Source organism: Corythoichthys intestinalis, chromosome 17, assembly GCF_030265065.1.
Source record: "Corythoichthys intestinalis isolate RoL2023-P3 chromosome 17, ASM3026506v1, whole genome shotgun sequence".
Taxonomy (NCBI): Eukaryota; Metazoa; Chordata; class Actinopteri; order Syngnathiformes; family Syngnathidae; genus Corythoichthys; species Corythoichthys intestinalis.
Window position 1 is genome coordinate 3,953,763 of NC_080411.1, and position 27,264 is coordinate 3,981,026.

At 40.8% G+C, this 27,264-nt stretch overlaps 4 protein-coding genes across 6 annotated transcripts in view; 2 read left to right on the forward strand and 2 right to left on the reverse strand.

Moving 5' to 3' along the window:
- Positions 1-582: 582 nt before the first annotated feature.
- ufc1 (ubiquitin-fold modifier conjugating enzyme 1) lies at positions 583-5,758 on the forward strand. Its single transcript, XM_057818946.1, has one exon. The coding sequence runs from the start codon at positions 1,340-1,342 to the stop codon at positions 2,060-2,062; it is 723 nt and encodes a 240-aa protein (XP_057674929.1). The 5' UTR covers positions 583-1,339; the 3' UTR covers positions 2,063-5,758.
- On the reverse strand, positions 2,829-21,232 carry prpf4 (pre-mRNA splicing tri-snRNP complex factor PRPF4). 2 transcript variants are annotated; one of them, XM_057818941.1, is made up of 15 exons: positions 21,035-21,132; positions 20,170-20,362; positions 19,920-20,106; positions 18,051-18,138; positions 16,810-16,889; positions 16,658-16,751; positions 16,488-16,582; positions 16,360-16,418; positions 14,809-14,932; positions 14,662-14,751; positions 14,471-14,593; positions 8,700-8,807; positions 8,512-8,630; positions 5,223-5,329; positions 2,829-5,158 (listed from the first exon to the last, which is right to left on the reverse strand). In XM_057818941.1, the coding sequence occupies exons 2-15, from the start codon at positions 20,327-20,329 to the stop codon at positions 5,072-5,074; spliced, it is 1,521 nt and encodes a 506-aa protein (XP_057674924.1). In that variant the 5' UTR covers positions 20,330-20,362; positions 21,035-21,132; the 3' UTR covers positions 2,829-5,071. The 2 variants fall into 2 exon arrangements, with proteins under 2 accessions (XP_057674924.1, XP_057674922.1); XM_057818939.1 differs by having other exon boundaries at positions 2,837-5,158; positions 20,170-20,367; positions 21,035-21,232.
- Positions 21,102-26,726, forward strand: cdc26 (cell division cycle 26 homolog). The gene is made up of 3 exons (XM_057818948.1): positions 21,102-21,241; positions 25,687-25,782; positions 25,842-26,726. Exons 2-3 carry the CDS (start codon positions 25,702-25,704, stop codon positions 26,037-26,039), a joined length of 279 nt encoding a protein of 92 aa, XP_057674931.1. The 5' UTR covers positions 21,102-21,241; positions 25,687-25,701; the 3' UTR covers positions 26,040-26,726.
- The window catches only part of fer (fer (fps/fes related) tyrosine kinase), a 30,890-nt gene continuing 24,995 nt past the window's right edge, over positions 21,370-27,264 (reverse strand). For both annotated transcript variants that reach the window (XM_057818936.1, XM_057818935.1), the window contains exon 20: positions 21,370-27,241. In XM_057818936.1, the coding sequence (XP_057674919.1) occupies positions 27,105-27,241 (137 nt within the window). In that variant the 3' untranslated portion in view covers positions 21,370-27,104. The remainder of the gene's footprint in view (positions 27,242-27,264) is intronic.

Sequence of the window (27,264 nt, forward strand, 5' to 3'; positions counted from 1 at the left end):
AAAAAAAACATTATCAATAGATGTATGTGGCGACCAGCACACAACCAGTTCTGGTACGAAAAATAAAATGAAATATTATAGCTCAATATTTAGTAATGTCTTTGCATATTTAGTACGAGTACTGCTACTTCGGGTTGCTGCTGAACAAAAACTAATAATAATAAAATTAAACGGACACAAAAAATATATATTTGAAACACACAAGTGAAACTGAGTATTTGAAGTAGAATGTGAATAAGCTCCAAAATATATATTCTCCCTCGTTTGCACACAGATACACTGTTGTTACAACAATGCAGGTTTAAAGCAACACTTGGTAACTTTTCAGTTTTAGTCGATTTTAGCGACGCCGGTAGACAAAAGCGGTAGTGTTTTGCCTTAAAGAAGACTGCATTTCCCAAGAGGACCAGCGCACACCCGCAGATTGTCGTAAAATAATGATATCCCTGTTCCTTTCCCCTTTAAAGGGGAACTAAAATAACAATACATGGGTTCGGAGATATGTGCCGGGGGGACGGGGGGTGGTTTTCGTCTTGGTTTATTTTCTTTTTTTTTTTTTCCCCCTCAGTTTTCTTTTTGGGTTGGTTGTTCTGTTTGGTTTGGTTTGATGTATTAAAATAAAAGTTAAAGGGGATTTGATGAACTGATGATGGGCACATCTACTGCCGATTGCCTCTTTTATGTGGATTGTCCCACTTGCTTCTGATCCACCAAAAAAATTTTAAAAATAATGATATCCCGGTCGTCTGCAGATGGATTAAACGACATTTCGGTTTTCAGTAGCAGTGTGAAGGATGAATAGAAACAAGGTGATGAATCCAGTTGTGGCTAAACAATAGCATATGACGGTTAGCAACCGTGTGGTGAACACCTCCATCACAACCAAATTCGTCAGGGCGGGGGAATCTTGTCAGCGAGTGAAAGCCGGGCCAATGTTTATTCTGTATATCCTGTTCGCTTTTTTCCCCTCCTCAGACAAAACTTGTTGTCTCTTTTGTTGCTCTGCCATCTTTGCAGAATTCACACAAAGGATTCAGCACATTTGTATTTTTGTGTGTGTGTTTTTGGCAGGGTTCCTGCAACCCTCCTCAAAGATGCCGGTGAAAGAGATACAAACCCCCTCAAGATATAAAATGTGTCATTCAACTCGTTGTCAGTTCACGTATTATCACAAATGTTATGAAAATCTTTTCTAAAGGTTGAAAAGTTACCTAGTGTTGCTTTAAAAATGGATCTATATATTAAATTGATATCAAAATAATTTTTAAAAACTATAGGCTTTAAAAAGATTGTATTTGTGCTCCAGATTTACTATGTTTATATTTTTTAAACCCATGGCATGGGGTTACTTTGTAGACTGGGAGGGGCTGGTAAACCAGCGACGGAACGACTTGGACGTTTCCTCCTCCGGCCGATAGGTAGCGGCAGTGCACCAGCATGTCAAGAAAATGAAGAGGAAGCCCAAGTGTTGACTCGGTGCGTCCACGTCAGCGACAGCGAGCCGGTGCGCCAGCTGAGCTTTCATTCCTTCCCTCGGCAAGTTTCTGGCCGGCCGGCGATGGCGGACGAAAGCACCCGCAAGACGGTGTCCCAGATCCCGCTGCTGAAGACGCACGCCGGGCCGCGGGACCACGCGCTGTGGCCGCAGCGCCTCAAGGAGGAGTACCAGGCCCTCATCCGCTTCGTGGAGAACAACAAGGCGGCCGACAACGACTGGTTCCGCCTGGAATCCAACGCGGACGGCACGCGCTGGAGCGGCACTTGCTGGTTCGTGCACGAACTGCTGCGTTACGACTTCCGCCTGGAGTTCGACATCCCCGTCACCTACCCGGACACTGCGCCGGAAGTGGCGCTGCCGGAGCTGGACGGCAAGACGGCCAAGATGTACCGCGGAGGCAAGATCTGCCTGACGGACCACTTCGCGCCTCTGTGGGGCCGCAACGCGCCGCGTTTCGGCCTGGCTCACCTCATGGCCCTCGGACTCGGCCCTTGGCTCGCCGTTGAAGTGCCGGACCTCATCGCTAGGGGGCTCGTCGTGCACCGGGAGAAGCCCGGCCACTGACGGCGTCGCGTCGTGAAAAGAAAAAACAATCTGTCCTATTGCCAACTCATTGTATAAACCGGTTTCTGTAAAATCAACAAATACCACCATTTTTTTGGCTCCTCACACAAAGACCGACACTAGGTTTTGTGGTACCGGCCGACGACGATATCACGTTTGTTGGAGAAAAAAAATATTTTCTTTCAATATTAAATTACTGCATATTCACTTGACTACCATGACTTGGTCAGACACTAAACTGCTATTGACGGCGCTCTCTCATTGATGGGAGATATAAGTGGATTTTAAGGGGGGCCAGGCCCCCTCTGGTGGCCGAAAAGTGTCATTGCATGAAATTGACCCCTCTCTCTCTATATATTATATTAGGGCTGTCAAACGATTACAATTTTTAATCGAGTTAATTACAGCTTAAAAATTAATTAATCGCAATTCAAACCATCTATAAAATATGCCATATTTTTCTGTAAATTATATATACATTCTGTAAACTAAATTGTTGGAATGGAAAGATAAGACCCAAGATGGATATATACATTCAACATACGGTACATAAGGACTGTAGTGGGCATTTCACTCTACTGTCATTTAAATCCGTCTATGCTGTCCTCACGCCGAAGGGTCTACTTTTTCCAAAGCTAGACAGCTAGTGAACGACGCCATAATAATCAGACTTCTTCCTTTTTCATCTGATTTATTAATAAAATGGCCTCAAATCATTGTCCTCTTTAGACCGTCGTAAAGCTACAAAAAAAAGTACACAAGCATTGCATTAGCAACAATGTTAGCTTAGCACGCTATACAGGTTAAGTAAACATACACAAAAAGCGGCTCATACAAAAAATATACCATTTCGGTTATTAACATAATATGTACATTCTTTACAACAACCATACTTACGGACAAATCTTGTCCAAGGATCATATAAGCACGACAGAGACGTCGTGCAGCCATGTAGAACTGGCAAGACAAAATTAAACCATGTCGCAAAGCGACCACAAGAGTTCGCTGTTAGACAGCATAAAAAGCCTTGCTGTAAATCTTACCAAAAGGCAGAATACTGTCTGAATGGGACATGTGCGTTAATTGCGTCAAATAATTTGACGTGATTAATTTAAAAAATTACCGCGCGTTAACGCGTTAATTTTGACAGCCCAAGTTCAAATGCAAATTTTTCAATCTCAAATATTTTTTCGTATTATAAAACATTTTCTATGATTGACATTTTTCTTTTATTGATGTTTCTTTTTGAAAATATTTTTTTGATTTAAAAATAAAGACAAAAACGTCCTAGCCAAAATGTGGCCCAAACACAAATCAACATTGCTTCAATTAAAAAAAATAATCAAAGAAAAATAGCTTTCACATGCATTTTTTTTTGCATTCACTTTTTTTTTTTTTTTTTATTAAAGCGACTTTTTTGGGTTGAAAATATACATTTTGATTGAAGCAACTTTTTTTTTGGATTGAATAATTAAGACACAAATCGACCTCCATATGGCTCCACCCAGGGGATACAATTTTTGACTGGGGTAACTACATTGGCACGACACCAACGGGTGTGCCATATTCAATGGATGGCGATCTTGGTGAAAAGTATTGCCTTCGCAGCCTTGATGGGAAACAAAAAACGCTCATTGTCAACTTATTATTATGAATATTCTTGTAAGTTAATTTTATTGCTGACACTGCGTTTCGAGGTCTTCAACATGTCGTGCCCCCCCCCAAAAGTCAAACTCAGTCTATGATGGGAGGGCATACTGTGTTTAGACCAGGAAAAGAACAAATAACATTTTTTCCCTCATTTACTTTTGACGATGTCAGACGTCCAGTCAATTTGAAGAAGGTGGGTCAGCAGTTCCCCCACTTCAAATGGATTGGACGTCTACTTGTGATAAACTAATTGGTAGGAGGGTGCGTCTTGGCTGGAGGAAGGATGTTTTTACCTCATTGGGTGCCATTAAAGGACCTGGACGAATGAAAGTGCGACAAGTGCAGTACCGCTGGAAGGTGGGTGCTCAAGCACCCCCTGGTGTGTGTGTGTGGGGGGGGAGATGAACTAGGGCTGCAGCTATCGAATATTTAGGTAATCAATTATAACACTTTTTAAGATGAAGAGCAATTACCGTAATGGCTCGAATATAAGACTTGTTTTTTCTCATTGAAATATCACTGAAAAAGAGGGGGTCGTCATATTCGCAGTCTAGACATTATACCCATTCACGACGAAAGATGGCGCCAGATATCCTTGAAGCGATGTTCTGTCATAATAGATCTCAGCTACTCTCCTCATTCACGACGCTAGATGGCGCCAGATATTGAGGCGATGTTCGGTCATCACAGATCTCAGCTACTCTTTTTAGTTTAACCAGTTTGCATTATTCTATTGCAATGTTTTTCCTTATTCAGATTTGTTTCAAGACTACAGTTAGACTTCACTTTGATGGTTAATGCAGGTATTGCAATTTTGTTGTTTTATCACAACAGATTGGTTTATTTACATTTAAAAAACCAGAGGCCATTCATTTACGAATGTGATTGCGCTTTAGTTTACATAATTAAATGTTCAGATATTAAGATTTGAATAAGGCAAAATAACATGCTTCTACTCTTTAACATTGTTATAATCATTTGTTTCGGATGTACTGTAATTATTTTCTGTATAAAAATAATTTGGTGTTCAAAAAGTATTTTTTTCCAAATTTGAGTCTTGAAAAAGAGGGGGTCGTCTTATAATCAGGGCCGTATTATATTCGGGCCAATACGGTACAACACGACATTTCAGCTAATATTAAACCATTTTTAGACAATCTCTTTCAGATGTACACTGTTGAAAACAGCCAACAATTGCATCTCAGATGTGAAAATTCCTTGATCAATTTTCAAAATCGTTTACTCGAATTATTCGAGTAATCGTTACAGCTATACCAGTTAATATAAATGTGATACACAAAGTATGAGAAAGCCAGTTTAATTCAGTACAAAAAAAGAAACTTGAGGGGGTGCTGCCCGTTATTCGGACACCCAAAGCTTAAAGGTTCTGTCGTAGGAGCACGTGGCGATGAGTTTGGCGTCGGGCGACACGTCCACGCCCATCACCTGAGAAGCAAACGCGCATCCATCAATACGTGCGCACGCGTCGCAACAAAAAATGGGTGGGTACCTTCCCCTCGTGGCCAGCCAGCGTCTTGAGCGGCATCCAGCCGGGGTGACTCCAAACCTTGGCCATGTTGTCGTACGCGCCCGTCAACAGGAATTGGCCGTCTGTGGCTGGGGGAGGAAACGCGGACAAAAGCGCTTTAGGCTAATGGATTAACTCTTTTTGACGCTAAGGTTTCAACAAAAGAAATGTACGACTTTGGTTTCAATGCTGTAAGCAGTTTCTGCTGCTGATGAAGTTCATAAATAAAAGCGTTGGGCGAAAATTTGTTAAAAATGGTCATTTTACAACAAAAGACTCATACCATGAAATTCAAATGTTCTCATAGCAACAAAAATCTTTTTTTTTTTTTTTTACATCTTAGCTTTCAAAATTAAAGAAATTCTCAAAAATAATTTTATGACCTAAGACTAATAATTAAAAAATTAAAAAAATTGTTAAACTAATTCATCAAATCGGATATTTTTTTTGTCCAAGCAATGTAAAACTGACATGAAACGAATCTTGTAAAAACGCAAATCACTCAATTTTTCTTTTACATTTGTACCTTTCAAAATAAATGACAAAACCAAAATGTTCATTAAAAAAAAAAAAAAAAAATCAACAGGAATTTTAAAAAATATAGGGGGGGGGGGGGGGGGAATCGGACAATATTTCATTTTTCTAACAATACCTTTTATATTATTTTCTTTCATATTAGTAGGATTCTTGTTCATTTCATTCATTTTTGTTGTTTATTTTATTGCTTTACAACTTTCATAGAAAACATTTTACCGGCAAAGTCTTTATTTTTAATTCGTATTCAGGTAGTCCCCAGGTTACTATGTACTCGACTTACGCGATTTCAACTTCACGACGCCGGAGTCTGGTCCGCCATTTTGTCTCCAGTCGTTTTTTTTTTTTTTTTAAATAAGCATAAACAGTACCTCATTGTGCCTCACATTATTTTTTTATTTTTTTTTTACATTACTTTATTAATATGACGTGTTCTGTCCTCACTTAACACAAAGGTGTTCAGCTTTACAGACAAAATAAGGCAATTATGCTTTTTGAAGCTTTTGACTTCCTTCACCTTTGACAATTTGTAAAGCTGTAAGACAGATATGTACACTTATGTTCAAAATGACACGCATTTTACCATAAAACACTTGATACGAAACAACTGGTGTTCAAACGTCCATTTAGTCTAATCGATATGTAAATTTAGTAACCAGCCTAATTATCCCAACAAACGTCCGCTCGCATAAATGCTACAAATGCTAACGTATTTACATTTACAATTCTCATAGCGAATCACTCACACTTAACCAGGGCTGTCAACAGACTTGCAAGGGCCCGGGGACAACGGACCATTATAGGCCCCCCCTCCCCTCCCTTGCCACCGGCTTGTTACGACAACATACGCAGTACTTTTAAAACTTTGCAAGCAATGACAGTGTAAATTTTCGAATTATTCAATTTGAGATGGACAGTTAAATTTAACAGAACGTAATATGATGTGACAATATGAACAATGTCCATCTATTGTCCCATGTAGGCTACAATACAATACAACTGAGAGTGCTATGCCTGCCTGCTAAGCTCTGACTGTGGGCTGCCTGAAAGCTCCCTGTGCTTCTGAATTTTAAGTGAAAAGAACTTGTGTTTGATAGAACAATATGTCTATATGCTGTCATAGCAGATTCATGGCGCATTAAGCCCCAAACAATTTTCAATTTGCCTGTTTTACCCTGGAAACCCCCGTTTACAAACTTCGCGCAACCACTTTTGTTTCAACCTAGCCATAAATAGGTAAGTGATCGTATTTATTATTCAAAATGTCTCATTTTTAGCTTAGAATCATTAATTGCCGTCTAATATTTAGTTAAAAAAAAAAAAATTCACTCGAATATTTGAAACTTTTAAACAAATTACGTCACAATGAAAAAATTTGCATCGGTAAAAAAGTCACAGATATCTACCTCATAACTATCGCTTGTGTTTTTTTTTGTTACTGTCGCATTTTCCCCAATATGTTAGATGATAAATAATCGATCCAAACAAAGAAAAATTTGGAAAAAAACGTTTAAAAAGGTAAAGAAGAAGAAAATCTCGACCACTCCTTGATGTCTGCGATTTCTGTATCGCGCCCCTTGTTATATTACCATGTTTCACCCATAAAATCCCCCAAAAATCAGGCTGTGGCTATTCACAGCTGTGCCTTGACACTCTGTGATACATGCTTTTTGGACCGAAAAGAGGTAAGTAAGCGATAATATCTCGTTAAAATCATGGCGTCTTTCATTATGCTCTCGCGTGCTCTCACCTCCAGTTAGGGTTTTGCCGTTTAAAAATTTTGTTTTTTAAAAATCCCCTCCTGTTCAAAATTTTTCTTCCCCCAGATTTTAAGCTTTCCAATGATGCATCACACATGCATGTAGGACAATTTTGAAATTTGGCCAAATTGGGGGTCTCAGAGCAGAACTTCAAGTCACCTGAGTGTTCTCCGCCATATACCCGTATTGGCCCGAATATCAGACTGTTTTTTGAATTGAAATAAGACTAAAAAAGTGTGGGTCGGCTTACATTCAGGGTCTAGACATTATACCCATTGAGGACGCTAGATGGCGCCAGATATCATTGAAGCGATGTTCTGTCATGACAGATCTCAACTACTCTCAAGTTTAACCAGTTTGCATTATTTTATTGCAATGTTTTTCCTTATTCAGATTTGTTTCAAGACTACAGTTAGACTTCATTTTGATGGTTAATGCAGTTATTGCAATTTTGTTTTATCATCACAATAGATTCGTTAATTTACATTTCAAAAACCAGAAGCCATTCACTTACGAATGTAATTGCACGTTAGTTTACATATTCAGATATTAGGATTGGAATGAGGCAAAACAACTTGCTTTTTCTCTCAAATATACTGTTATAATCATTTGTTTCAGATGTACTGTAATTATTTTCTGTATAAAAATTAATTTGATGTTCAAAAAGTCTTTTTTCAAACTTGAGTCTTAAAAAAAGAGGGGGGGTCGTCTTATAATCAGGGCTGTCTTATATTCGGGCCATTACGGTATATTTAAAAAAAAAAAAAAAATTCTCTGTGGGCCACACTCACCTATTGTGATGCAACCGACGCAAAGTTACCAAATGATCCGAGGAATTGGTGAGTGAATTTCACTGGGTGAAATATTGGTATCCGTTTTTTCGGCAGGCGTTAAATACCTGCGTATTTTTCCGAAAGCGAGTGACAAAATCTCAATTTGATTGAAAAAAAAAAAAAAAAAAAAAAAACTGGACTTACGTTGGAACCTGACGCCCGAACACAGGTTATGGTGGGCGGGGATTGTGTAGAGGCACTTCCTGTTTCTCAGCTCCCAAACTTTGCAGGTGTTGTCTCCACTTCCTGTCGCCAGGTGGTAGCTGAGCAACAATTTATTTTTAATTTTCCAAGACATCAAGTGAAATTCCCAATGCTTTTTCTGTACTGACCCGTTTGGAGAGAAGTGGACGCTGTAGATTTCCTTCAAGTGACCTTCCAGGAAGACCACGCAACGTCCTGTGCGCAGATCCCAAACTCGTCCAAAAGCATCTAATCCGCTGACGGCCCACATCGGAAGACAGTTAAACTCATTGGTCGCCATTGACAGCGTCCGTTCCGATTGGACGTGCCATCAATGGCACTCAAACATCACGCGTTACCGCCAACATCACGCGTTACCGCCGACTCAGTGAACGCCGTTAATTTGACATTTTGAACACATAAAAATTCACATTTATTTACGAGTGATGTTGCGTTTGATAACGTTATGCAGGCATGAAAATGGGTCAGGGGTTAAAAAGGTGAGAAAGGTGTGGAGGAAATATGTTCCGGCGTTCTGCCAAAATGTCCGCCGTCGGCAAAACGTCCTACATGTGGCGAATTTGACCATTTTAATTTTTCACATAAGGCTTAATATTCGAGTTAACGGGGGTTTAATTAGTTGAAGGAGTTGATTTCAACCACCATTGACTCGCGCTAGCTTAGCCACTCCAGAGCCCTGAAACTAACAAATAACTGTCAAACTGCACAGAATTTGTTCAAATCATTTCCAACGACTAATTAAACCCCGGCTAACTCAAAGATTAAGCCTAATGTAAAAAATTCTGAACTTCCCCTTTAAAATAAAGACCATTGAATATGGCCCTTAAAATGTTGTCTATAAAAGTTTTAGAGCAATAAAACAAACAACACAAATGAATAAAATGAACAGGAATCCTTCAAAGTATTTCATAATGGGTCCAAATTATTTTTCGAACAGATCATGGGACTATAGAACCTTAGAGACAGCCGTTTGCATTGCTTAGCCAAAACTACAGCTGAGGAGGCAAGATGGATATTTAGAATTTCTTTAAACCTAAGCTTTCAAAACCCTCAACAACAACTGAGCTTGAACCGAGGATTGAGCACGAGCAGTATCAAAAAGTCCTGGCTGTCGTGTTACCTGTTGTGGTGCTTGAATTGGATGCTTATAGCGGTGGACAGTCTTTTTCAGCCAGCGCAAAGTTTGCAGCGCACGGAGATATTTTTGTTATCTTTACTGGACAAAAATGTGAAGTAATGGCTGTGTTTCCAGTGTGCAAATGCAGCCGTTTGCAGTATATCTCCTGCCTATTTCATTGCATCCTGGCGAGGTAGCAAGGCTATGTTGTTTTGGCCGCAAACTCCCAGCGCTCACGCATCATGGTAATACACGTGACCCTTTTTGTTCCATCCCCGATTAAAAAATGTGACATGTGATGTCACTCCCATGACTACAGTATTCTTCATTCTACACACATTATGGGGCAATAACAAAATAGTAACGCACAGGCATCAAGGAAAGGAATTTTACTCAGATTACTGATTTAGAAAAATGAACGCGTTAGATTGTTCTTTACTGAAAGAAAGTAATCAGATTAGTTACGCATTACGATACCGCGTTATTGACAACACTGCTTTTATATTACCATTAAATACACAAGCTTGACGCTACCTTAACGGGAGCTATTTTTTCACCGGACGCTCCGGCAGTGTTCGACACAAGCTGCAACGAACGGCAGTAACTTTGTCATACCACAAAATATGAAAACGAAAACCATTACTCACTAAATTCAATATGCTGGCAAATGCATTCATCTAAAAACAATTGGGAGTGATACTTTACTTCCTCCAGCGAATGTGAATTTGTGCTTAGTACGAGATCATCTGTCGCAATTAGCGATCTTTGACGCTCTTTTTTTTCCCTTCCCGCATACAAACTTGTTTCGCTCTCAGCGGCTGTGATTAACCTCAATGAAGTATCTGTCCTAGCTAAGCCTTGCCTATCATTCGTCTTTGTAAGTTTTTAGTAACTTTGTGTATTGAATTTGAAAGGAAAATGTGTGTTTTGTTTTTGACGAACTTTTTCATGAAGCTAAACTGTTGAAGCTACTCACATGTGGAAAAATACGAGTGTACAACGTTTTAAATGTATTCATTTGGTATATTTCAGTTACCACGATTTGAGAGATCAATAAATTGAAGAATTTACGCCTTGCGTTTGGAGTGCTTGTTTTTGGGTTTGCTGGAATAGCTTCACTGACACACGCAGCATCAAACAGGGGAAGGGGTAAGCGCTGCCGCGCCAAGCTAATTCTGGCTGCATTTTCTACACATGAAAAAGAACGAATACGTACTACTGTATGACGGAAAATTTTAGTGGTTTTGTAACCGCGACGTTTTCATAGCATGGTAATCCGTGAAGGTAACTGGCACATGCCTACAAACGACCCCCCCCCCCTCTTAAAAATTTTTCTCCTCGGATCTACACGATTCACGTAGGTCATCCTTTTTGACTTCAAAACGGCGAATTTCGCCGAAAGGTGAGAGATTTTCATGCCTGGTTATGAAATGATCAATTTCACGACTTCACAAAAATATCTTTGAATGCTCTTACAGTGGGGCAAATAAGTATTTTGTCAACCACTAATTGTGCAAGTACTCCCACTTGACGATATTAGAGAGGCCTGAAATTGTCAACATGGGTAAACCTCAACCATGAGAGTCAGAATGTGGAAAAAAAACACAGGAAATCACATTGTTTGATTTTTAAGTATTTCCAAATTAGAGTGGAAAATAAGTATTTGGTCAATACCAAAAGTTCATCTCAATACTTTGTTATTTACCCTTTGTTGGCAATAACGGAGGCCAAACGTTTTCTGTAACTCTTCACAAGCTTTTCACACACTGTTGCTGGTATTTTTGCCCATTCCTCCATGCAAATCTCCTCTGGAGCAGTGATGTTTTGGGGCTGTCGTTGGGCAACACGAACTTCCAACTCCCTCCACAGATTTTCTATGGGGTTGAGATCTGGAGACTGGCTAGGCCACTCCAGGACCTTGAAATGCTTCTGACGAAGCCACTCCTGTGGCTGTGTGTTTGGGATCATTGTCATCCTGAAAGACCCAGCCACGTCTCATCTTCAATGCCCTTGCTGATGGAAGGAGATTTTCACTCAAAATCTCTCGATACATGGCCTCATTCATTCTTTCCTTTACACAGATCAGTGGTCCTGGTCCCTTTGCAGAAAAACAGCCCCAAAGCATGATGTTTCCACCCCCATGCTTCACAGTTGGTATGGTGTTCTTCGGATGCAATTCAGTATTCTCTCCTCCAAACACGAGAACCTGTGTTTCTACCAAAGAGTTCTATTTTGGTTTCATTTGACCATAACACATTCTCCCAGTACTCTTCTGGAACACCCAAATGCTCTCTAGCGAACCGCAGACGGGCCTGGACGTGTACTTTCTTCAGCAGGGGGACACGTGTAGTGCAGTGCAGGATTTGAGTCCCTGGCGGCGCATTGTGTTACTGATAGTAGCCTTTGTTACTGTGGTCCCACCTATCTGTAGGTCATTCACTAGGTCCTCCCATGTGGTTCTGGGATTTTCACTCAGATCAAGGAGATTATCAGTGGTCTTGTATGTTTTCCATTTTCTAATAATTGCTCCCACAGTTGATTTCTTTACACCAAGCGTTTACCTATTGCAGATTCAGTCTTCCCAGCCTATTGCAGGTCTACAATTTTGTCTCTGGTGTCCTTCGACAGCTCTTTGGTCTTGGCCATCGTGGAGTTTGGAGTGGGACTGACTGAGTGACTTGTGGACAGGTGTCTTTTATACCGATAATGAGTTAAAACATGTGCCATTAATACAGGTAACGAGTGGAGCCTCGTTAGACCTCGTTAGAAGTTAGACCTCTTTGACAGCCAGAAATCTTGCTTGTTTGTAGGTGACCAAATACTTATTTTCCACTCTAATTTGGAGATAAATTATTTAAAAATCAAACAATGTGATTTTCAGTTTTTTTTCCACATTCTGTCTCTCATGGTTGAGGTTTACCCATGTTGACAATTACAGGCCTCTCTAATCTTTTCAAGTAGGAGAACTTGCACAATTGGTGGTTGACTAAATACTTATTTGCCCCACTGTACATGATGTTTTTGAGTTGAACAGTTTATATTTCATCCAATATTGACAGGAAGTGACCGGAAATTATCCAGAATTAAGAAGTGACCCAGAAACCCCCCAAAATGAACAGGAAACGATCTGGGAAGGGAATGCCTCAAAATCAGCAGCAAAATCTTTTTTTTGCCGCACTAAACTATTGACATCATTTTTATATAAATTTGCGTCTGGCGGGGAGGTGTGTGTGTGTGTGGGGGGGGGGGCAACTTCACAGAGGTTCAATGAATTTAATGAGTTAAAGTTCTACATGCCATTTATTAACCCTTTAACACCTAAGCCTATTTTGGCCGAATTTGCATGCATTTGATGTTGCCTTTATATTTCAAAGAAAAAATTGTTTACAATGGCCAAATTGGGTCCCTTTTTTCAGGACACCTTGAACTTCATGTCTAAACTGTTGTTTTTTTCACTGACCAATTATAATCCACATTTTGGACCCAAAAAGACAAAAAAATCCCAAAATCTTTTTTCAAAATTTGTAATGTTGACGTCCCATTGACAACCAAACATGCTCGACCAACCGTTTTGAAGCTTGATAATATTTATTCAACTTGTTAGGATAAACATTCAATAGAAAAAAATAAGATTGAATAGTTTTATGTTTGATAATTCACCACAACCAGCAGGTATGGTCATAGGCGTTTTTGGCCTTTACACATACTATGTTCAAAACAGGTTATATAGTGTGCAAAATAGTGAGAATTTTTTTTTTTATATATATCATCTAACACAAAAAGGGTTTGGAAGATATCTCTTTGTGAAGTTAGGTGTTGTACCCATCACCTTATCAAAAGTTTATACGTACATGCAATCAAGCTTCTCGAACACACATCTACATAAAAATTGAAAAGATTATAGTAAAGAAAATATATATAATGTTGAAAAAAAGTATTTTAAAAAATATTGACAAGTACAGGCATGCGTCCCAATAAAGTTTTTTTTTTTTTTCTTTTGCGCACTCAATAAAGCTTCTTCTTCAACTGGTCACGGAGGGAGCTGCGTCACACACAACGTCACACAGCCTACTCTTTCGCCGTTTGCGCTCTACTGTCAATTCTACTCGCCGAGACGCCGATTCATCAGAGGAAAACAACGACAAACACGACTCATCTTCTTCCTTGAGTTAATGAAATAATGCATTAGCTTGTGCCAAATGTAGTTTTAGATTCATTCTGCACGTTTCAAAGTCGCTCGCTCAAACAAACCGCTGTCGTGCATTTTTCGGCACAACACCGGCCGTTGCTTGCTTCGCATGCCTCCCTTTCAATAGTTGGCGCCTCGCTGGGAAATTTATTAAAATGATCATATTCGGTTCGTCCTTCCTGACATCACAACGACACTTGGGATAAGTAGTCTCTTGTGCTGCTTTCGGTTTTGAAAAAGGACAAGAAATGATGGAAATATGGAGATGGATACATGGTCCGTGCAGCATTTCATTGCATATTTATAAGTGCAATAAAACTATAAAACTCAAATGACATTATCTCCCGTTTTTCTTGGCTGATTGACTTCAAATAAAAACTGGTGTGGACATCAACTTCCGCACTTTCAAACGAGACCAACCAGCAGCACGTGGGTAATGTAATTACAGCGTGACGAAGCTTCAAAGACGATATGCGTAAACGCGTCGCTGCCGACACGTTCGGTGTTAAAGGGTTAAGCCAAGGCGTCACATTTTAATGAAATAACTTCAGTATTAGTTGTGTAAAGCAAAAGTGCGGTATGGCTCGACTCACCCTGTGGCGGCCAGCGAGCCGTCCGGATGAAAATGGAGGTCGTGAACACCTTTACTGTGCCCTTCTTGATGGAGGATTTCCTCCTGGACCTCCATGTCCCATAGGCGCCACGAATGATCGTAGCTACGCGGACCGAGAGGCGGGTTAGTGTCGGTGCGTGCGCTAGCGGAGGGCGGCGCTTGTCACTTTACCAGGTGGATCCCAGAAACCTTCCGGACGGATGCCAGCAGACTCGAGAAACCCGCTCGCTGTGATCATCGATGCTCGCTACCGGTTCGTCGCTGCGGTGAGTCCGGAGTTACTTTAGTCTTTTTCTTCTTTTTACAAGTCGGCTTTACCTCAGCAGGTTCCACAGTTTGACCGAGCCGTCGGCGGCGCACGAGGCCAGACTGACGTCCGAGGGGTCGAGGGACACACCGGCCCGTGGGCGAAAGACCACCGCTCCCACATTGGTGTTGTGACCTGCGGAAAAGAACAAGCAAGTTTAGGGTTTTGTTTCAATTCGCTTGGATTTCCAGCCATGACTTTTCCAACTTTGGACGAGGGCAGCCACCAGTCATTGATTACTAATCGACTATTTGGATCACTAATGGACGTCCAATCCATTTCAAGTGGGAGGATGGCTGCCATCCATCCCACTCAGAACAGATTGGACGTTTACAGTGGTATGAAAAAGTATCTGAACCTTTTGGAATTTCTCACATTTCTGCATAAAATCACCATCCAATGTGATCTGATCTTTGTCAAAATCACACTGATGAAAAAACTGCTTTAACTAAAACCAGCCGAACATTTATAGGTCTTCATATTTTAATGATGATGATATGCAAACAATGACAGAAGGGGGAAAAAATAAGTGAACCATCATATTTAATATTTTTTGCCTCCCCTCTTTGGCAGCAACAACTTCAACCAGACGCCTCCTGTAGCTGCAGATCAGTGTGGCACATCGTAATCTTCGCCTATTCCCCTCTACAAAACTGCTGTTGTTCCGTCAGACTCCTGGCATGTCTGGCATGAATCACTGTCTTTAGGTCACGCAACAGCATTTCAATGGGGTTCAAGTCTGGACTTTGACTTGGCCACTCCAGAACATGTATTTTGTTCTTCTGAAACCATTCTGAAGTATATTTACTTCTGTGTTTTGGATCATTGTCTCGTTGCAGCATCCATCCTCTTTTTAGCTTCAATGTTCTTGACTGACAGCCTCAGCTTTTCCTGCAAAACATCCTGATAAACTTTGGAATTCATTTTTCTATTAATGATTGCAAGTTGTCAAGGCCCTGAGTTAGCAAAACACCCCCAAATCATGATGCTCCCTCCTCTATGCTTCACGGTGGGGATGACGTGTTGATGTTGGTGAACTGTTCCATTTTAATTCCACACATGAAGTTGTGTGTTACTCCCAAACAATTCAACTTTGGTTTCATCAGTCCACAAAATATTTTGCCAAAACTTCCGTGGAGTGTCCAAGTGCCTTTTGCAAACATTAAACAAGCAATAATGTTTTTTTCCCGAAAGCAGTGGCTTCCTCCGTGGAGGCTTCCCACTCCCACCACACCACTCCATAGTTTTACGTATAGTTGATGTGTGCACAGTGATATTGGACTGTGCCAGTAATTTTCTGTAAGTCTTTAGCAGACACTCTACGGTTCTTTTGTAACTCTGAGTATTCTGCGCTGAACTCTTGGCGTCATCTTTGGTGGACAGCCACTCCTTGGGAGAGAAGCAGCATTTGTAGACTTTTTCTCTGAACATCCAAACTTTCAGAAATGGTTTTGTATCCTTTCCCAGCTTTATATAAATCAACAATCCATGATCGCTGGTCTTCAGACAGCGCACTTAAGTTGCGCACTTTAAGTTGGAGAAAGCGTATCGGTGCCGCCCACCTCTCAATGTGCGAATCAGGTTGCAGTCGGGAACGGACCAGAGCTTGCACAAACCGCTCCTGAAAGGGGCAGGTGTCCCGTTAGCTTGGCGTCAACTGCCGGCATTTGCACGTGCGAGCTAGCATTACCAGGAGGCGGTCGCCAGCATTTTGGAGTCGGGGCTGAAGTGGCAGAAGCTGATGGGCCGGTCGTCGCCGATCTGACTGCAGAAGTTGTTCAAGTTCTACGACGACAGAGGAGGATCGAGAAACATTAGCGAGCACGACGATCGCAACGGCGTATAAGCGGATGCGCTGACCCTCAGGCTTTTGTTTAGCTCCTGCTGGCGGATGGTCCTGGTGGCTTCGCAGATTTCCTTTTGAGCCCGCGCCGCCTCCAGACGCTTCATGGACCTGAAGGCTCGATGTCAGACTTCCCGTTAAGCGACTAACCGCCGCGACGCTCGTTTACCTGGGCAGAGAGTAACGGGCTAACCAGAGACGGGCATCCTTGAGAGAGGCGGGGCCTTCGTGGTACCAGGTCTGATTACACTGCATCAGTGGAAAAGCAAATCAGACAAGAGTTCAGACATGATATAGCCTAGCATTAAAGGTGGGAATCTTTGGGCACCTAACAATTCGATTACGATTCAGCAGCTCCTTTTCGATTATAAATCGCTTATTGACACCAACTGCGAAGGAGTGGATTCGTGACCCGTTTGTGAATAAACCGAGTGATTCGAGCATGTCTGTGCAACCGGAAGATCAACTTGTAGAGATCGCAAATGACAGCGACCTTATTAAACGTACATTTGAGACAACAACTCTACCGAGGTTCTGGATTAAAGTCATTCTGGAATATCCTGACATCGCGACAAGAGCATTGAAAACCTTGCTACAATTTCAAACACTGTATCTTTGTGAAGCGGGCTTCTTAATTAATGTTTAACGACAAGGCGAAGTCGTTAATGGTGAGAGCAGTGTGCAGTTGTTGGGTGCAGTTTACATGGCAGGATGTATCTGAGGACAACTTTTCTACAAGTCCTTCCATGATCAAACATAAGTTAATATTCCTTTCTTTCAAGAAAGTTTGTAGTGTTTATTTTGGAATCGCATTTGCGCATTTTGTGGCTATGGTTAACTCTACGCGCATACGCAGAACCGCATCGTTGCAATTTTTGATGGGTTGCAAAATTTGTCAGAACACCGGTCCGTGAAAAAAAGACCCAAATAACACCGGTCCGTGGTGCAAAAAAGGTTGGGGACCCCTGTTCTGGAGAAGTGTACAGCTTTAAGATGGCGACTGTTCACTAACACCGGCCGAGTCCGTCATTTCACATCTAGTTCTCTAATACCTTTTCTAACACCGCCATCGTCTGTCATTTTGCATCTAGTTCCACATATATGTGATATCTACTGTAGCCGTATGTTTGTAGCAACTGGCCGTTGTTTGTAGCGGCTGTCGGCCGCAGTCAAGTAGGATTGTTTTTTTTATCTAGCGGCATGAGATGAACATGATATTTCCTCTCGGTCCGTTCCTCATTGCCTCCCGAAGACGGCGCTGAATGTGTTTTAGGTCCGCTTACCTGGTATAATTCAATAATCGGAATTTGGAGGTTTGTGAATCTTTCTCGAATCTTCCACGGCCGAATCGCGAATAACCTAAGAATCGGAAATTTCGCACGCAACATGTTAGCATGAAGGCTTACTTACATCTTCTTGGGATCGCTTGACTCTTTCTTCATCTCTCCTAGACTTCTTCAGCGCATCTGGACCCACCACCGACAGAACGCCACGCAGCCTGAAAAGTTCACAAGATGGTGTTCCAGCATTTACAGACTATAGCCCCTTTCACACACTCTAAAACACCGGGAATATCACAGGATTTAACCATGCAGCAGTTGTATGTGAAACCAATTACAGGCCTCTCTAATCTTTTTAAATAGGAGAACTTGCACAATTGGTGGTTGCCTAATACTTATTTGCTCCACTGTAATAATGCTATTTAAGACTTTGATCCTGTCATACACACTATAAAGTCTTGATGAGCTTGAATTGGCTTTAGTTACAATGTCAGGAACGCTCCCTCCGGAACAAAACACGGTTTGACCAACATTGTGACAGCCGATGCCGACCAAAAATTTATTAATGTCCGGGTAATAAAATCGCACCAGCAGCCCTCTACAGAGAGCGCCAGTGGACAACACGGGACAAGTCTGTGGAAGTGTCCAACCCGCGCCAATGTCAGGACATCTCTACATTAGGGCTGCAGCTATCGAATATTTTAGTAATCGAGTAATCAACTGAAAATTCTATCGATTAATCGAGTAATCGGATAAAACAAATATATTTTTAGGTGAAGAGCAATTATAAATATACATGAGAAAACAAGATATTTCATCAAATGTTGAACCATTTCAACCAATGTCTTTATTATCGATATATATTGTTGAAAAAAGCCAACAATTGCATCTCAGATGTAACTAGAATAAAAAAAAAGGCTAATTCACTGCTTTCACTCAAAAAACCTTTAGATCTTTTTTTAAAAAAAAATATATATATATACACACATATATATATATATATATATATATACACCTAAAAATGCCTTTACGCTTGAAAACACTTAAAAGTTAGGATTTTTTACCCACGTGTTTAATTGAATTTCTATTTGTGTCAAGCCATTTTTAAGTTCTAGTTAAGTTTTAAGTTAGACTAAACTGTAAGTCCTGATAGGATTTTAAGTTTTTGCAGTGTTCAAAATAAATGTATGACACAGGCTTTTTCGGAGCACATTAGGGACTAGTGCTACTTGGTGTTTTATAAAGCAATGACTACTGAGCTAAAATTGATAGTTAGCATTATTGAGTTTTTATTTTACACCCTCATCACTCCACAACGCTATGTTATGTTAAAGCCTGTATGTTAGCCACGCATCGAAAGTGGTCATAATTAATAGAAACCTAGCCCTCCGCAGGGCTAACGTTACGTGAGCTAGTCACAGTAACGTTAATCTTATATATTAGCGCTTAGCGCTGTACTGCTTTAAGATGGCAGCTGTTTACTAACACTGCCCAAACGCAGCCGAGTCTGTCGTTTTGCATCTAATTCAACATACATGTCATCTCTATGAGACTCACCAGACGCTACCTGCTACCAAAGTAGCATCGTGCAGGCTAGTATTTAGCAACATCGGCGTCGTTTGCAGCGGCTGTCGGCTGCACTAAGTTTTTTTTTTTTTTTTGCTTCTTCCTCTACGCACGTGACATCAGCGCGTTGTCCCGCATTAAAAGTAGTCCGCTCAAAATGTGATGCTTAGAGCTGTCAAAATAAACGATTACTTGAGGTGAATAAAATTACTCGGATCAGTTTTTAAACTCGAGTTACTCGAGTATTGATTTCAGCTCTACTCTACATGCGTAAAAACAATGACGCGACTAAATCCCTGGATGTGTGTGTGAACGTAGTGTCCTTCTAAAAATTGGCAGCACACTATTTGGCGTAAGTGCGGTGAGGTCACGTGAAAAATCTCTATTGCTCCAGGATAAATAACTTCAAGCTGTCGCAAAAATCTCGCCATACCTCTCCCGCCGATCCGCCGGCCCCTCCCCAAACAAAGTGATGGGCTCCCCAAGCGCTCGCAGCCCGGCCTTGACTTCAGTGTCGTCTGTGGAAACTGTGATCTGCCGCGCTCGCTTCCTCCTCTCGAACTCAGCCAGCGCTTCCTGTTGCCTCCGGTTGATGTGCTCCTCTAGCTCCAGCGTGGCGCCTGCAAAGAGACACGTTAGACACACATCACGGCGGTCTTCGGAAACAGCGTTCGCTCACTCACCGGACGAGACGTTGATGTTTCCTGCCTCGATTCCCGCCTTGACGCCATCGTTTGTTGTGGCGGGGTCGGCATTCAGACGCTCGCGTTCTTTTTCTTCCAGGCTCCCATAGAAGACCCGACTTTTCTTCGGGACCGGTGCCGAGTCTTCGTCGTCCGACATCCTGCCGTCTGGAACTTGCGTTATTTTCAAAGACTGTCCTAAAAATAAATGTGATTTTTTTTAAAAATTACTATTTCATAGCTATTGACAATGCCAATGAAACGTCTAATCTTCCCTCTGCTACGAATTGAAATGTATTTATCACTACTTGACGTCCAATCCATTTGAAGTGATAGGGTGGCAGCAAATGAACGTTCGTTCATTCGCTGCCACCCTATCACTTCAAATAGATTGGACGTCAAGTACCATCAATGGCAGACAATGAGTTAAGCGTATTTGACCACACCATGATAGCAATTACTTTACATTCAAGTGCGTATGCAATAATTTAGTATTGAAAGAAACAATGTGTATAAAATTTGAACACCATTGCTGTCATTAGTGGCATTTGTTTTAGTTTTTTTTGTTTTTACCCTATATAAACGAATTTTAGAAATCCATTCTATTATATTTGGACTGGGAGGGTAGGCAGCAGATATTCATTGATATATGAATATTGACAATACTTGCCAAGATCCGCGCAAGGAAGCGCGCCACCACCGTCGATAGCCGCTCGCGTTAGCATTCACTACTTTACGCCACGAACAAATGTTAAAATTACGATTAAACTTTGTCGTTACAAAGCCTAACCCTAATTTGAATCAGTAGATATTAAACGAAGGGGAAAAAAATCGCTAAAATGCGGATTCATTTGAAGAAACTCACCTTTTTTTAATGACTCAAATAGACATATCTTCGGCGAACCCTTCGTGACCCGGATGCAGATGCGTCGTGACCTCATTTATTTCCGGGTTCAAAGTTTGCACTTCCTGTAACCGCCGCGGGATTCCAAAATCTGAAATAACACTGCATTTCAAAGCGTAAAACGACAATTAACGACAGTATTAGATACAACTTGAAGACAATTGTCAGGTAAAGCATGTCTGTTGGTCTTAAAGGCGGAAACGCCTTCGCCAACTTTAGCCGTTTAGCTTAGCATTGTCTTCTTGAACGCACTAATGCATGACAAACGCCTTGAAAATGGGAACTTCCAGCTCTGAGTATTGTACAAAAAGGGATTAATTTATCTACATTCAAGACGATTATCGTCTTGAATGTAGATAGAAACATTAATGCCACTACAATGTCGTTAGAAGTATCATTTACAAGTATCATTTTCCTATGATAAATATCAAGTTGATTGAGTTGCTCTAAAAAGAACTAAACAACGCAGTAACGTCGGCATATTACAACACTCAAACTAAGGAAAACGACTAACAACTTTACTTTTTGAACAGCTTTATATTTCATCAATCAACATTTGCTGCCATTATTACCAAATATGGGTAGAGTAGCCAATAATTTTACTCGAGTAGCGTTACTTCTAAATATTACTCAAGTAAAAGTAGTCATCCAAATTTTTACTGAAGTACAAGTGAAAAAGTATTCGTAGAAAAGCACACTCAAGTAATGAGTAACATTGTGACTAACTACTTACAGTGTGTGTTTTTTTTTTTTTAACTGTCATTTTTTCCCCCAGCATAACTTTATCTGTATAAATCGTTATCATTATACTATAGCCTATTACACAAGGGCGTAGGTTTGCATAGGGATGGTAGGGACACAACACTGCCAACTTTTCAGGATGCTCAAATTGTCAAGACCAACTTTTAATCAACCTTATTTGCATTATTTAATGAATCATAGACTTCATTATATATAAATATTGTGAATATACTGTGACTTCATAATACATATGGATTATGAAGTCTATGAATGACTTCAGTTATATAATTGAAATTGTCTCCCCATATGTTGTTAGAATTGACCCTCCCATTATTAAGTAAATTATTTTCATTATGTTCAGACTTACATTTACCCCTTTTCACTGCTGAGTGTGCCAGTCCATTTTTTCCCTCAACTGCAGCCACTGTATTTAATGTAAAAAGACAATGTTGTGGTGGGGAACACACCACTAATTTTGCTACTGAAAGTCCAACCTGTATCAGGGTTAGCATAACATTAAACTGTGTGAATTTGCTGTCCTGCAAAAGTTGCTTAGAGAGAAGTGTCCTCCGGTATGTTTTTTCTACTGTTAACAAACTGTGAGAAATGTAGTGACCGAGGTTTATCCCCTTCTCCCCAATTTTCATTTTATGTGGCTTCAAAGGAGCTTTTGGGGAGTCGATACCTTGTGCAAAACTGTTCCAAAAAGTCACCCATATTCTAAACCCAACAGGAAATTGGGTATTTTGGTTTGAATGTGAAAATGTTATCAATTTATAGGGTGCACATTTGAGACCTTGCCGCCTAGGGAGTTAGTTGGATCCTCAAAATTGGTGAGACTGTTCATGAGACATATGAGATCTCAAGTCATTAAAATTGTTTCTATTAACGGGCCTGGCTTGGGCAGGGTGCCAAAGTTGGCCTTTTTTTTTTTTTTTTTTGCAAAACGCCACATTCAGTAAATGACTAATAACTCCCTGATACAAGGTTGTCTTTTTCTTATATGGCATGTATGCGAGGTATCCCAGCTGCACAACTGCATTGAACTACTACCCATTAGGCCTGGCGCGCTCTGTTGGGAACAGGAAATGCTTATTTAAAAAAAATTTTTTTTTTTTTTTTCCCACTCGACCGGCTGCTCCTGCATGGGTAAAAAAAAGGGGAGCCTTAAGACGTGTTCAGGTGCCTGATGAAAAAAATTCAGGTTTCATTGAAGCAGAGGGGTCCAATCAGGAAAGTAAAAACAGTCGCCATTTTGTCTCACCACAAATTTTAATAGTCATAACTTGGCAGATATACAACATATGTGCCAAACTTCCTGTGCTTGTTGAGAGTCGTACCCTGAAGGGTCCTCTTGGGTCATTTGCATCAACCCGACAGCGCCAACTTGTGGCAACAGAAAGTTACTCATGTTACTTATACGTGTCCAGTTCTTTTCAGGTTGGTCACTGTAGTTAAAACACCTTTTGTAATACTACATTTTAAGGCCCATGTCACATGTCTGTGTTGCCGTGACGAGCCTTTGTTCACATTAAAAGGAAGTAAATTTCTTCAGGGACTTTGGCAACTAATAATTGGGACACTTGGTCAAATTGTCCCAATGGCGTACCGCACGCAGGCTATTTTTAGACCGTGACGTCGCATCGTAAACCGGAAGTAAAGCTGAAGTGGGACATTATAGACCCGCCCTCGCATAGACACAACGCAATTAGTGCTACTTTTCGCCGGTAATCTTTCAAAAACGAACATGCCGATCACGCATTGCTTTTTTGGAACTTGTAGAAACGACTCTAGACATTACGACACATGAAGGATGTTTTCTTCATACGTTCCCGGAAACCAAAAACTCGGAAGGAAAAAATGTGAAGACCGAATCAACTTGCGCGGACTTTAACACCAGCTCGGTGAATCCATTCACATTTCATATGCAGTAAACATTATGTTGGGCTGGTATGGTCTTTCAGAGGACAAAGAGGTAAGCCATTTTTATATTTTTAACTTATTTTTTTAGCGTAACGTTGTGCCGTACTGCTTCTGTCTGACAATGAATGACCTGAAGAGAATTACAATGGTATCTGACTGCCACCTGTTACCGTTTCTGTTATATATGTATAAAAAAACAACTTTAGTAAGGGGGAAGTGTAAATATATTATAGGATTAAGACGTGTTATCGATGAAAAAATTAAGTGCTCGTTGGCTGTCACTGCATAGCATTTGCGATCGCTACACCAAGCTAACTAAATTACCTCCAAAAACGGTAAGAGACGTAGGACAACCAGAGGATATATAAGAAAGACAGGGCTGATGGTAAAGGATAGCGGTAACACTTTATAATAACTATCCGTTTTACTAGTTAATAGATCATTAGTAAACTATTGATAAATGATTTATTGTTGATTTGTGAAGTATTTGTTAACAGTTTAAGCATTTACAGGGTGTTCCAATATGGTTGACCCATTCTAAATGGCCATGCTAGTTGATGGATCTTAATAAAACTATATACACTTTATGTTGAAGGTCATAAGTTTTATTGGTTAAATATACAAAGAAAAGTACAAATATTTGTTGGTTTTATGGCAGATTTTCATAAATGTGCAACATGAGCGCTGCCGCAAAATGATTTATCAAAATGCCTTTTCTTTTGAAGTGAACGGCATTTCTTAACCTGAAAAGATAGAAATGCCAAATGTACACACAAAAACTTGAAACGTTTCTACACAAACTGTGTTTCAGGTTAACAACACCCTGTAAATGCTTAACAAACTGTTAACAAATACTTCACAAATCAACAATAAATCATTTATCAAGAGTTTACTAATGATCTATTAACTAGTACAACGGATAGTTATTATAAAGTGTTACCAGGATAGCTTGTTGAAACAGGAGAATGTCGTTGTCAGTCGCGTCGATAAAAAAGCTAAAGTTATGCTTAAGTCGGCTCGTTTTTTTCGTCTTTTTCAGCCTTCGACACTTAAGCCATCTCTTTAACTGAACATTTTTATGTTCTTCCACATCTTTGCCAGTCAATTTGGCACCAGGCACATTATTTCGGAGAGAAATGGTAGGTTTAGCTCTGTGAACATCTCCTTCGTACACAATTTCAATTCATTTCCAATTAGGGACAAACGGTGGCTTGTCCCTACTTAGCAATAGTAGCTAATGTCATGAATATTAATGAGCGGAAGTGACTTGTTGCTTGCGGTACGCCATTAGAAGATTCATTTTGGTTTTCAATATGAGTGTGGCTGCATAGCTCGGTAGCGCCTTTTTTTGTAGGACTCTCTTCAGTAGGGGTTTTTCCTCCTTGGTGTGTGTGAGTGCATTTCTAATCCCGCCAAAAGTAGGCAAGTTTCGAGCATGTTAGATTCTTATGAAATGATAAGGGGCCGATCTGCTACTACCCTGACCTACGCCAAACTGCGAGGACCCGTTCAGGCTTAGTTTTTAATGCAGCGATCAACCCACACTGACGTTGCGATCGACGTAATGAGCACCCCTGATATGAAAGGTTGATTTCAACAAAGGGGAAAAAAAAAAACCTTTTTTAAAAATCAGTTGTGCATAACAAAGTTGGGTTCCAAATTGTTATTAAAGATATTTTACATGAACTTACATAGAGAATAAAGTTGCTCACCCAATGTGCATCTTGGCCAAAGGAAGAATTTATTTTTTAACTCACTGGTTGAAATTGACGGTGCTAGGACGTCCGATACATTGAACTGAACAAATGGCTCAGACGTCTGGCGCCGTCAACAGCAGACAATGAGTTGACAAATACAAAAAAAAAAAAAAAAAAAATCCTATGAAGAGTAGTGCAAAATTTACCACATGAAAACAAATGTATATTCATTTTTATGCTGATTGTTTTCAGCTGGTCCCGGTGAAGATGTTGAGGAGGAAACCGACTCGTCTGGAGCTGAAAATCGACGACACGGATGAGTTTGAGAGCATCAAGAAAGAGCTGGAGGTCAGTTTCCTCTTGGCTTTCGAAACGGCGAGTCGCTCTACGAAAACCTTTTCCCTCAGGCGCGGAAACGTCAGCGAGAAGAGGCCGAGTCGGCAGGCGGAGTCGGCGGTGGGGACGGGGCGCTCGGCGCCGACGGGGCCCGAGCGGCGCTCTCGTCAACGGCGGCGAGGGCGGACCTCATCAACGAGAGGATCGGCTTCAAGCCGCACCCCAAAGCAACCGTGCTGCCCGCGCTCTTCGGGAGTTTGCAGTTCTGAGCTCAGTCATCGAAACGCAAAGAAATTTTTATTTTCTTTACAAAAGCACCTGTTCTTTTAGAAAAACGCGCCATTCATGCTAGTATTCTGTACAGAGGGAAGCCAGCTGGTGGTGCTCAAAGAATAGCTGATGTCATCTTTGAACAAATAAATAACATTGCTACTGATTGTCCCTCCCCCCACCCCAAAAAAAGGGCTGGATTTGCTGAGAAATATAAAGTATAAATATTAACCCTTTATAGGGCAAGTAACTATTTTTGGTCATTACAACAACAACAAAAAAACAAGCCCATCAAGACATGGCGTCCACAACCATATAACGCCAGGTCTAATTTATAATTTTTTCCCCCCATGATTCATCATTACTTCTTTTTGTACATTTATTTTTTAAATGAATAAATACAATTAAAAATGAATAAAGTGTTAATAAAAAATGAAAAAAATAAATTGTGACCCTCAATTTGTTGATTTAAGTCATTGCCTGCCATTGATAGCGATAGATGTCCAATTTAAACTGAGAGGATGGAAGTTTAGAATTTTAAGTCACTCCATGGCTACCATTGACAATGATAGACGTCCAATTCATTTTGACAGGATTTTTTTTTTCTTTCCAATCAACTGATTGGCTGCCGATGATGGCGCTAGAAAATGAAGTTGATGCCTAGCGCTGTCAATGGTGCTGAAAAATGCACATTCACAGCCATTCCTCTCAGTTTAAATTCTTAAACCCCCCATTTTTTGGATAAAATTTAATTTAAACAAAAAATGAAGTATGATGTCCAATCCGTTCGGACGGGGAGGACTGACGTCTAATGCCGTCAACGGCGGCCAATGACTGCCCTATAAAGGGTTAAAAAGTCAAGATACCACGTACACGTATAAAGATGTTAGTCTCGTTGCTACAGTTACGGGATTAGCCGGGAAATCGGTTCACTGCCGGCACAAACTGCGCCATTTGAATGCGAGCGTACAGGTTAGAAAACGGGCAGTGACGTCATCTCCCGTCGGCAGAGTCCATGAACATTTTTTTTAGTGTTCCGCTGCTGGGGCGTATACTTAACGCGCTCACTTCTTTTTGATCGCGGCGAGATCTCGCTGCAGTTCTGAGAACTTCGGTCGCTCTTCCGGGCTGTAGAGCCAACAGCGCTGCATCACCTTGTACACGTCGTCCGGGCAACGCTGAGGGCACGCCATCCGGTAACCTGTCGGGAGAGCGGGATGAAGA

Excerpts from the sequence above, each read along its gene's own strand:
- ufc1 (XM_057818946.1), top strand. The coding sequence starts at position 1,340 with ATGGGGTTACTTTGTAGACTGGGAGGGGCTGGTAAACCAGCGACGGAA.
- prpf4 (XM_057818939.1), bottom strand. The coding sequence starts at position 21,110 with ATGAGGTCACGACGCATCTGCATCCGGGTCACGAAGGGTTCGCCGAAG. Across the intron at positions 14,594-14,661 it reads AGGTTTCTGGGATCCACCTG|CTACGATCATTCGTGGCGCC; the intron begins GTAAAGTGACAA and ends CGGTCCGCGTAG. Across the intron at positions 5,159-5,222 it reads TGGCTGGCCACGAGGGGAAG|GTGATGGGCGTGGACGTGTC; the intron begins GTACCCACCCAT and ends TTTGCTTCTCAG.
- cdc26 (XM_057818948.1), top strand. The coding sequence starts at position 25,702 with ATGTTGAGGAGGAAACCGACTCGTCTGGAGCTGAAAATCGACGACACG. Across the intron at positions 25,783-25,841 it reads GCATCAAGAAAGAGCTGGAG|GCGCGGAAACGTCAGCGAGA; the intron begins GTCAGTTTCCTC and ends CTTTTCCCTCAG.